At 42.6% G+C, this 12,383-nt stretch overlaps 1 protein-coding gene across 1 annotated transcript; it reads right to left on the bottom strand.

The window, feature by feature from the left end:
* Positions 1-7,895: 7,895 nt before the first annotated feature.
* Positions 7,896-11,041, bottom strand: LOC148035088 (uncharacterized). The gene has a single exon (XM_087680040.1). The coding sequence runs from the start codon at positions 10,863-10,865 to the stop codon at positions 8,082-8,084; it is 2,784 nt and encodes a 927-aa protein (XP_087536166.1). The 5' UTR covers positions 10,866-11,041; the 3' UTR covers positions 7,896-8,081.
* Positions 11,042-12,383: the final 1,342 nt, after the last annotated feature.

The following is a 12,383-nucleotide window of genomic DNA, read 5'->3' as shown; positions in this document are numbered from 1 at the left end:
AATGTTTGAGATTTGTATGGCAAAGTAAAGCCTCTTAAACAAGACATAAGTTTCTCTCTTAGAATAATGCATCTATTCTTTCATGATTGCGTTTCCCAATCTTCTTGCATAACCATGAACATGACATTTGTTGGCATCTTATCATCTATCCTTGTATGATTGGTACCTCCCAATCTTCTTGTATAACCTTAGCTCCCCATTGCATGGCTTTTGCTCCTTCGATTCCATTTTATAATGCTCAAAATTTGTGCTTGGAGTCGATTGATTTAACTATGTACAAAGTATGGGTGGCATTGTTTAGAAGTGCATTTAATTGCATAAGTAATAGAAGCTAATAGCATAATGCTCGTGCAATTCAAAATTCAATGGTGCATTCTTGTGGGAACTATGAATTGAACCAAAAGAGGTGAAAGTCAAGCATAGTTATAGTGACCTCATTAATGAAGATCAATGGCCTTGGGTTTGATGAAGCTTTAATGACGTATGTTGTGTAGAAGAAAATCTTGATGAATATGTATGTGTTTGTGTGTTGACTTTGCTTCCACTCTTGGCATCCCTTCTTGAATACTCCAACTTCCTTAATAGTGGTTGGAGGTGAGAAATAGGGCTTTCTTTAACTTGGATTTTTACATGCTTCAATGCTTTCTACCTTGCTATGAATGCACTGTCTAAGATTGTTTCATGCCTCCTCCTTACTACCCCAAGTAGTCTCATTTGCAAAATGAAAGGTTAATGAAACCACCTCCTAGGAGTGTTGTGGGAGAAGTGAAGCTCAATCGAAGAGAAATGGTGATATTGGGGATTTTGAGCTCAATGAAATGGGACTAGATGGAGTGCTTATTCTTTCTAGTGCTCTCCATGCTCACAAATAGACCCACCTTAGCAATCTAAGCTTTGAACTATCACCTACTCTCACTACTCTTCCCCCAAGAAGAGGAGAAAAGAAGAGCAATATCATAAGCATACTCACTATTACCTCAATCCCCTTCATTTGACCTAGACCATAGAGAAGAAGCTCTAGTTAAGCTCCCTACTACCAAGTGATTGTTGCTCCACTTGATGCATGGTTCTTGATCCACGACATGTGCTCTCGTGAGCAAGGAGAGATGAGAACGAGGAGAGGGAAGGCTAAACAATGGAAGGGAGAGGCTGTTGAGAGATAGGCATGTGAACCTATGTATGCAAGGGTGGATAAGGATAATTGGGTGTGAATGGATTGGAGGGTGGGAGGAAATACTAATCCTAACCATCCAACGGTTATTTAAATAGCCAAAAGGTCACTATCAGTGATGTGAGAGAGTGCACTAGTTGTACTCTATAAGCAATGGAATAAGCAAGACTTTCTTCTTGTACTTCTTGAGCTCTCTTCTCCTTCTTGTGCACATTTCTTGTCATGATACAAATTCTGATTTCCAACATGGTATCAGAGCCATCTTTGATCCCTTCAGCTTCTCTGATCAACCAAAGTGCATAAGAAAAGCTTCATTGGAGGAGCTCTTCTATCTTCATTTTTTAAACTCTGGGAATCATTAACAATGATTCTAATCACTGAAGCATATTCTTTGAGGCGTGTTCTAGATCCGCAAGTGGCTCGAATACTTATGGGATATCAATCAATGAGCTTATTGAGAAGCCGACTTCGGTCTTCACTCAAGCATCTCACTAAGCTTGACATTAGTGTTTCTAAATATTATTGATTAACCTTCTAAGCACTTGCTTGCTATAAATATGGTATAAACACATAGACCATTGTTCTCATCCCTCATCTCATCCTGTAACACATCACATTTAAGCTTGCCACTTATTAATAGTCTCTTTTGCTTTTGCACTTATTGGCTGGTGTGTAAAGGACTAGACACTACCATTGCCTCTAGTGCAATCGGTAAGGCCTTCCTATTATAGCCATGGCCTATGTCGATGTTAGATCTCAAATCTGTAAGTTTGATGGAAAAGACTTTAATCCATCGTAGGTATTAGTGAAGTATAAAATGATGGAACAGGGCTACTGGCCACCAGACGATGATGAAAGAGCCCAAGCCGTAATCATGCTTCATTTAGATGAATCCTTGATTCATCACATCGACCAACTCTCCACTGCCAAGGAGAAATGGAATGAGCTTGAAAAGCTTCATGGGGCTAAAGGAAAAAGCTCTTAAAACAAAATTTAAGATCAAAATTTTTAGCCTAGGAGTATAATCAAGGAGAAGACCTAGGTTAAGTCCATCTCTCACATAAAGGGGCTCATAGCTTAGCTATCCTCAGTTCAAGCTCCAATTCATGACGAAGATACCATTGTAATTCTCTTGAAAGATGTAAAGAAGGTATTCCCAAACCTTGTAGCTACTCTTATAAATATCCCTAATCTAACCCTAGAAACCACCATCCAATCTTGTTTAGGTGAGGAGAAAAGAAATTAGAAAGAAGGCAACACTAGTCAGGCATCTACTTCAACAACCCATGAGCAACTCTTGGTTCATAATGTCTCCACCAAATGCTCCTTTTGCAATAAGAAGGGACATCTTGTTAGCAAAACTATTGAAAAAAATATCCTGACAAAATGAAGTGCAACAAATATACAAAGATAGGACACATTACTAGTAAATGTTCTAGCATCCCTAAAGTACCAAAAGTATTGTTGGAGGCCAACTTTATCTCCAAAACACATGATAATCGACTTTTCTAAATCTATAAATCCTCTACTTATAAGTACTCTTAATGCTTGATTTATAGAGGCATCCCATTTGTTTGAGGGGGGACACATTAACATGTCTTGTAGTCCAATGCCACTCTAGCATTGAGAGGGTGTTGAGAGATAGGCATGTGAGCCTTATGTATGCAAGGGTGGATAAGGGTAGTTGGGTGTGAATGGATTGAAGGGTAGGAAAAAAACCCTAACCCTAGCTATATGGAGGCTTTTTAAACAACCAAAAGGTCACTCTCAGTGATGTGAGAGAGTGTACCAGTTGTACTCCATAAGCAATTGAGTAAGCAATATTTTCTTCTTGTACTTCTTGAGCTCTCTTCTCCCTCTTGTGCACATCTCTTGTCATGATACAAACTCTAATTTTCGACATAGGCCTTTCACACTCTCAAAAACACACTTTTCTACTCACAAGCTTATACTCAATAGCTTAAGTAATGGATGAGCAAAAAGGAGAGGAATCATTTCAAGAAAAAAGGGGAAGCAGATGAGATAAAGCGACAGAACTCACAAAGTTCACATATACAAAAATAAGACTCTTTCCATCCATTTTAAACATTTTATACAACGTTTTTGGTCTTCCACTCTTTTTCTTACCCTTTTGTCAATGACAATACCTAGCTCTTGGGCTAGGCCTTTATAGCATGCTTGAAGGATTATACAATATCCAAGGGAGAGACTCTAGCTCTTAGATTTTACATTATGTACATTCATGCAATTTGTGGGACTTAACATTTTTGCATTAAATTGTTGTCATTACAAAGTCTAAAATAATTCCAAATAATACATTACTCCCCTTTGGTCCTCCAACTTGTATTTTTAGAGTTACAATTGTTTTTCCATTTTTAAGTTTCATCTCTTTCATTGGGACTATTTTGAGAGCTTCACTTTTCTCTTTTTTTCTTTCATGCATCGTAAATGGGTTATATTACTCCTTTCCCATATGGGTGCTAGCCTATTGGCACTTTATGTGAAGAAATTGTCATTGTATCACATATTGGAGATACATGCTACTAGCATTAGGAGTCTTGATGGTTATTGATATTTGATGGAGGAGTTTAGCTTGTGAGAAGTCCTTTATATTTGATAGGTTAGTTAAACTACATATAGATTAGGAAGGAGCAATTAAATTACAATCAATGTCAAGGGCAGTTTTGCTATAAGAAAGAGCTTGAAATAAAAGATGTTGTTCCCTCGCTTGGGTAATACACTTGAGTTAATGCTACCTTTTGGGATGCATATGTGTAATACACTTGAGTTATGTTACCTTTTGGGACAAGGATGTGTAGGAAAGGTTCCAAGGTAGGGAAGGGAAAATAATTTATTAACAAATATAGGGGTAAAGAGTTGAAGTCCTCTTTTGGGCTCACCAAAAGCTTAATGGTGGGATATTGGATGGACAATCTAATTGATTCAAGAGCTTAATGCTCCATGGTTACCTCTCACATAGTTGGCTTATACTTTAGCTCCAAACCACTGAGCTTCTCCTCACACACAAGAAACCAAGAGATTCAAAGAGTTTTTAGGCTTACCTATTTACCTTCCCATGTTGTAGTCCAAAACCTTAAAAGGCTTGTAGATGGTTTCATTATTCATTTGATGTGCTCCTCAAGCCATCTCAACTCCTTTACATCCACATCAAGTAACTTCAATACCAAGAGAAGAAGAAGGAGAAGAAGCAAAAGGAGAAGAGCTTCTCCCCAATCAATCCCCTTCACACACACTCTCTCACAATCTCTCCCTTAAACACAACTTCTCAGTCAACCTCTTATACAACAAGCTATGGAAGCTAGAGGGAAAGGAGAGATGGGAGGAAAATGTGAAGATTAGCTTCACCATCACTAATCCCTCACTCAAGCTCACACTCATACTCTCACACTCTCTCCCCCGTCACTCTTAAGCAATGGTGTAGAAGAAGTTAGACAAAAAATTAGAAGCTCCAAAAGTTTCCATACGTGAGAATGAGCTCCATATTCACTTTTACACATTTTATGAGTTACAGATAGGGTTAGGATTTTCCACTTATATTTGGGTATCCCACCCCATTTTCTAGCTCTTGACCTATCCTTCTCCCAATTATATATACAACTTAGCTTAAGTGAACCTAGTCTAAATAAATTTTCTAATAATCTTGCATCCATTGTGGGACTTCTAATATAACTTTAAGTGACATTGTAATTTGCTTAGCAACCTCACATCCCTTGTGGGTCTTCTAATGTAACTCTGAGAGTGACATTATAATCTGCATGCCTTCATAAAAATAAAATTCCCTTCAAGTAAGGATATACTTACAATAAGAAGTGCACCCTTTGAATCTCTTCACAAAGAAATTGAAGTCTTACTATGTCAAAATAGGGGATAGCCATGGAAGTGAGAGCCACTGATGTAATAGATTGCAAGCACACAAAGACCAAAGAATAAGACTCCAAAGAACACAATAACTCAAACAATGAACAAGTAGACAATGGAATCCATAACGAAACAAGAGATGTACTGTATAACTCCCATAGGTGAATGGCATGTGTAATGATCGCCACTACCTCCAAATAGGTACCCTCTCTTTAAGTGGATGTGATCCAACATAACAAGAATGGATGAGTGGAGTATACATAGGCATCCATGAAATGTACATCGCTAATACCCTCTCTCAAATCATGGGTGTTTAGTAAAATAATATATATGATGATGGGGAATGACAAGCGCTTAAGAACCAATGATCTGCCAAAAACATGTACCACCAGATGCTCAAAAGTAACTGAATGCACCATTGAAAATACTCCAAGCCTCTAGCTCTGTGTCATGACTCCGAGTCCATAAGACATCTAAGAAGAATCACCATATCAACATTAATCATACTCAAACCTCAATCACAAAAAGTGAAAATAGATTAATCTTTTTCAACCACTAGTGGCCTTTTAAAGCACACCATTGAAGTGGCTCCTTATATGAGCAGAGACTAGGAGCAAAGGCAAATCATTACCAATCCCATCATGAACTTGAAAGCCAATCCCAACTCTAGGGTATGAATCCACTAGACTATGTCAATGCGTGTTCAAAGCCTTGACCAAGATCCACCACATCCTATAATTGTATAGGCATCAACATATTACTATCCCCTCATAATCATCCCTCTTTGGCCTAGGGATACATGTTTAGCATCACTCCACCACTATAGAACAAGGATATCCATGTGCTACATGCCAAGCCATGCACTAGAGGAGAATAGATGTCACAGTAGAGGAGATCAAGGAATGCCAACCCATAGAAGGAAACCCACTAGGCACTAGTCCTGCCCCACTATGCCATAGGAATGATATGATTCCCTCCCTAAGATGAAACCACCATCTAAGTCAATTTGAGAAATCAAGTGTTGATGGAGCAACCATTTATCTAGGAGCCAAAAAAAACTAGCCAAGGCACCAAAGAATATGGTGACCTCTCTAGATTAGTCAACATCGTCAATTGGTCAACATGATTGCTGATAAGAAAGAAGCAACTCATCTAGAGCACAAAGATTTTGCCACCAAAGTCACTGAAAAGTAGTCACCAAGGGAACTCGATGAAGCATGCCTTAACCACCATCCTCCAAAGAAGACTCAAGAAGCACCCAAGATACAAAAGGAATCCAGAAAGTTTGGAACATGGTCAAAGCGATAGATGAAGAATCCACACCTGCAAACCAAAGAGAAGCATCCTTTAAGATAAAAAAGAAAGCTTAAGAAGAGATCGTTTAGTCTATGATGATGAAATCTCAAGCCACTCAAAGAAAAGTTGTAATGAAGTTAGTGATATGCAAGAATATGATAGAGAATAGAGAGGAGAATCTTGGGGCACTTTTCGTCAACTAGCCCAAGCAATTAAAAAGATTGAAGCACACAAAAACACAATCAATAGTAAACAGAGTGTAGTATACAACACGTGAGAAGTGATACGCGCTTACCCATGCTAAAGCATAAATGAAAGCACAAGGTATATTCAACCCTAAAAACACATAATCAAGATGAGCAAATAAGATCATCATGAGCATAAACAATAATCACAAAAGTAAACACAAATCCAATAGGTGTAAATGAGAATCAATGGCACCTCAAAGAGTTGAAACATGGAGAAACCCAACCTATGGTAGATCACAAAACATCAATAGTCAACATGGAGCAATGTGCATCATGACACCAAATCAATTGTGAAAGTGCAAACGTGGAAAGAATGAAAGGATGTCTACTAACACCAAATAGAGTACACCTCATTGAACAAAGACATATTGAAACCTAAGGTTTGGGCCAAAAACACAAAGTTTCCAACATGAGAGACAACACAAAAATGTTGCTTAGCAAGAGAACCAATTGCCTAGTGACCTGATCAAGTTGCATCATTGGAGTGTAGGTATGGGTAGCACTTAGAAGTGTAGAGCTAAGGTTGTATAATAGCACAATACCAAAATCAATAAGGATGTTTGATACTATGTTAGTGTAATGGGCAATAATGGAAGCAAGGCATAGAGTTATACTTCAAGAATACAAAGAATGGAGAAGAACACTACAAAGAATACAAGATCTCAAACAATGAATGTGCCATAACATAGTACAAGAGATGAATAATACAAATCATTTGAGTGGATGCTGCGTGTTGACCAACAATACCTTCGAACTCCCTCTCCATGCAAATGTAATATTATACAACAAGAATGGATGAACTAAGTAATATATAGATTGGGTGCAGACATTGGGCATCCATGAAACAACATCACTAACATATTACGGACCATATTTGGGCCATTGTTCAAAAGGTTGGTACATTAGCTTATCATAGAGCATTTTGTTTTTCTTTCTATTAGACTTAATCTTAGAAGGCTTTGAAGCTTGTGAAAGAAAATTTTTGAAATAGTGTGCGAATTGCTTGATTTATTAGCTAACGAACGGTCCAAACTCCAATGGGATTTACGTTCATTTTCCAGCAGTGTTTTCCGCAAACATCAATTTTGGCTATCCTTCAAATTCTAGATTCATAGAATGTCTTTCGAATTCTGGCACGTGTTAGAAACAATGTTCAATGAATCAAGACTGACCTTTCACTTTGCTATTTTATTTCAATTTTATAGACGAACTTCGAATCCAAGCGCTAGAGAACACAAGAGGAATCTATCTAGAGTCTAGACGTCCGGCGTCACCCAAAGATTGTCTAGAGTGTGTTGACCATCTGTCCAAGAAAGTATGCTCGAGTGCCGCGATTGTATGAAACAAAACAGTAAGGACGACAAGAAAATCATTTAACATGCGTGATAAATTATAAGACAAATTGACAAAATTAGAGACTGCAAAAGATTTTTGGGGCGTGGCCCGTAGGCGAAGCATTGACGTGAGGCACTGAGGCAGCAGCAGCCTCAGTGCTGCTGCTGCTGCTGTAAGTCTTTAAGAAGGCCAACAACCTGTTGGATGGTGGGACGCTTGGATGGCGACTCAGCGGTGCACAGGTATCCAATGCGGAGGACCTGTAGCATCTGGTCATGCGAGCAACCGTCGACGCAGGAACGCGGGTCCAGGGCGCCGGACACGTCGCGCTTCTCGTGCATGAGATGGCGCACGTAGCCGACCAGGTCAGCCGCTAAACGCCCGCCGGCCACGTGGCATCCGCTGCCTACATCCACGTCGTCGCCATAGGAGTCGCCGACAGGCTTCTTGCCGGTGACGAGCTCTAGGAGGAGGACGCCGAAGCTGTACACGTCACCCATGGGGGTGACGAGGCCGCCAGGGCGGCCGTACTCGGGCGGGGCGTAGCCGGTGGCGCCGCGGGCGAAGGTGGCGTCGGTGGAGCCCGCCAGGAGGGCGGCGAGGCCGGTGTTGGCAAGGTGGGGCTCGAGCCTCTCGTCCAGCATCACGTTGCTGGCCTTGACGTCCCGGTGCACGATCTGCGTGGACTGGCCGTGGTGCAGGAAGGCCAGCGCCCGGGCCACGCCGAGGGCCACCCGCTGCCGCTCCGCCCAGCTCAGGTTGGCGTCCTCCGGCAGTGTATCCATAGCCGACCCTGCGCTCCGGTCGCCGGCTGCCAGGTCCGTGCTCACGTCCTGTGCCTGCTGCTGCTGCTGCGCTATGATGAGGCGCGAGGAATTACCCCTCCCGTGCAGCCACCTGTGCAGGCCCCCGTTCTTCATCAGCTCGTATATCACCAGCCTTTCCTCCCCGACGATGCAGTACCCGAGCAATGGCACCAGATTGGGATGCTTGATCGTTGACAGCACGCCGAACTCCGTTGCCGCTGCTTCATTGGTCAGAACCCTCCCCTCGATGAGCACCTTGATGGAGACGTGCAACCCCCCCGGCAGGACCGCGCTGTACACGGGCCCCAGCCCCCCCTGCGACACCTGCGCTTCCTTGTCGAAGTTGCAGGTTGCCCTCAGCAGATCCGCGAATGTCAGATTCAGCAGCGGCTTCTCGAACATGACCACGGGCACCGACGTCGGATTCTTGATGTTGGCGGCCCATGGCCCCGAGTGGCTCTCGAACGAGAATGGGCCTGACATGTTGTATCGGCTGTCTTCCTTCGTGCTGTACGTGAGTGACCTCTTTCTCAATCGCGGCCACTGGCCCCGCCGGCGCCTGCGCTGAACCCCTGCGAGCAGGAACCCCAGCACCAGCGCAAGAAGCAAAGCCGTCGCCGCCGCACAGGCAACAGGAACGCCTACCACAAAAGCCAGTGACCTGTTCGACCCGCGCTTGTGAGAGGAACCCTCAGTCGACGATATCACCACCACAGGGAGGGGCTCGCTACAACCTACTGCACCCGCGAATGAGGCAGGCCCAAATCTGCTAAGTAACACAGGGTCACACGCCACGCCTTTATTGAAGGATACATTCAAGTGTCTCAATGCAGGAAGGCTCGAGAGATGAGAGACATTGCCACTTAGCGAGTTTCTGGATAGATCAAGATAGGTGAGAGATGTCATCTTAACCAAGGAGAGAGGAACAACCCCGCTCAGGTTGTTCTTGGACAAGTCCAAGACCGTGAGGTTCCTCATATCCCCTAGGCTCTCTGGCAGAGCTCCTTCCAGCTGGACGGATGAGAGATTCAAGTAGCCCAGCCTGGACATGGAGCTTAAGCTACGTGCGATAGATTCCAAATCACCTGATAAGCTATTGTAGGACAAGTCCAGGTACTGTAAATTGGAAGGAGTATGATTAGTACCCAGGAGGGCCGATATATCCCCAGTCAAGAGATTGTTGCTGAGATCCAATATTATCAGCTCCGGCGAGGAAAGGGATTCCAAGGGCCCCGTCAGATGATTGTTACTCAACTTCACAACTTGGCCGTTCTTGAGGTGCGGGAGAGGACCTGTGAAGTTGTTGTGCGAGAGATTGATCTGCTCAAGCTTAGCGGAGCCATTGAAGGGCGCGAGAGAGCCGGACAAGGAGTTTCTAGACAGATCTACAGTCATGAGATTGGCGAACCCAGAAGGCAGCTCACCCGTCAGCATATTGCCAGAAAGGTTGAGAGACACAAGATTAGGCAGGGCTCCGAGCTGAGAAGGAATACTGCCACTCAGGTTGTTGGACGAGAGCTCCACTGACAACAAAGAAGGGCCAAAGACGTCTGGAAGAAGGCTACCTGTGAAACCATTAGAGCTCATGTAGAAATATCTGAGACTGGCCAGCTGTCCAAGCTCCGAGGGCAAGGCCCCTTCAAACCTGTTGCTGGAAAGATCAAGCCTTTGAAGGCTTGCCAAATTTCCCAACGCTGGGCTACCATGCTCAGAAAAGAGATTCATAGAGAGGGATAAGTACTCCAACCGGCTTAAACTCCATAGACCTTCCGGGACTGATCCCCGAAGTGAGTTGTTGTACAGGCTAAGCTCCGTCAAAGCAGTGAGCTTGCTCAAGGTATTGCTAGGAATGGCCCCTGATAAGCCGAGGCTTTCTAGAAATAGTGCTGTCACGCGCTCCCCCTCTCCATTAATTCCTGCACATCGCACCCCTTTCCATGAGCACACTGCAATAGAGAGATTGTTGTATGCGTGAGAAGGTGGCAAGGTTGCTTCCAGAAATGCTTCCAAGTTTTGTCTGTCTGACTCCAACAGGCTCTTCGACTGGGATTGCGCTTGCGGGAAGATTATTGGGCCTGCATAACATGTGATAAGCCAGCAATACAGAAGCGGTTGCACCCAGCGTAACATTATGTCTGCCGTTCCTCTTTCCACGATAGCCCATTCCTAATGTAAACCTATAAGCCCAACTCTTTGCTTGGAGTGGACAGCTGACGATGATGAAAGGATGAGAGGGATGAATGTCACCGCAGGCTGTAGACTGTGGTGTGCTGAAGATTTGAATGCGTTCACTCATTGTTGTCAAAAGCCAAAAAGGTTCAGCCTTGGAAGCGTGTCCGGGACGAGAATTGACGGCAGCCTTTTATTAATAAGGGTGCATTTGAATTTTGGGGATTGGGGGCGGTGGCGGCCAGAAGAGATTCACAGATTGCACGCAAGCTTCCGACATGTTCACACGCCTCGAACATGTGCGCCCACTCCGGGTGCATTGGGCCATCCCGGACGTCAAATGCATCATCTAAGGACTTGTCTCCACTATCAAAATGGCTTGCATCGATAACCAATAGGAAATCTCACATGTGCTGCCGAACCTCACTCATTTCACCTTCGGTCGGAAAAGGGTTGGGGGTTTGCAACATGAGTGCGAACTCTAAGGTATGTGAACCATAGAGTTTGGGAAGAAGTGTGTAGGCCGGTTGCAAGTCTTGCGGTGGAGACAGGTCCTAATGATAACAGTTCAAGGGTTCAAGGGCACACTGTGTAGATTCCAAAATCAATGAGTGCAACACAAGCCATGTTGTGACTTTGAAACATAAATCTAGAGATGTAAATGGTGAATATTTGACAAAAGATTGGCTAAGAGAGGCTTCCCGTAGCGAGTTTCACCACAAGAAAATCACAGTTACTTACCTTCATGTGCACATTTCTAGAATTTCAGGAAACGCTTGGGCAAAAGCTATGTAATTTTTTAATAGTTTTGTCTTGGTGATTGCTAATAAGAGGTTGAGAAAACCTTTTGTAAAATAGATTTTCCACATGGCTACTCTCAAAACAAAACTTTTACTTGCTACCAACTTGAAAATCTTATGACATGGGAAGGTTTAAAAAATGAGAGGCATTGTTTCGAAACAACACTTCACAGTTTTGAAACTCATCATGGGAAGTTGCAAGAACATCGCAAATATACAAAGAACATCATAACTTGAAAATCATATGCAAAGAGAGAGGCAAAGAATAAAGAGCATCATGTGAACAAACATTATGATTCCTTCAAATACAATAGATAAAAAGTAAAATATAAGCACAAGTAAAAGATCATATTAGTAAAAAATATTGAATGAAAGGAAGTCAACAAGAACTTCCATCTGATTCCCTTCTTATATTTGTAAGAAAGAACTGAAACAGAAGTCCATTTTTGTTTAAAAACATGAAATGTGCATGAATTATATGAAAGAAGAGAGAAGTAATTACATCAATGGGCGACATCCCATGAGGTAGAAGTAAAGAAAAGGCTACCCATCCAAAAGAGAAGGATTGAGAGAGTCCTAACAAGGGGCCTATAAGAAATTGGGAAGAGAAATTATTTTAATGAGTTTGTAAAATAATACCATGTCACACTAACATAGGTGTATAAAAGATATTAAGACT

Source organism: Lygodium microphyllum, chromosome 6, assembly GCF_053477565.2.
Source record: "Lygodium microphyllum isolate KBCC chromosome 6, Lygodium_microphyllum_v1.1.10, whole genome shotgun sequence".
Taxonomy (NCBI): domain Eukaryota; kingdom Viridiplantae; phylum Streptophyta; class Polypodiopsida; order Schizaeales; family Lygodiaceae; genus Lygodium; species Lygodium microphyllum.
Note: the sequence above shows the minus strand (reverse complement) of the source record. Positions and strands in the feature narration are given on the sequence as shown.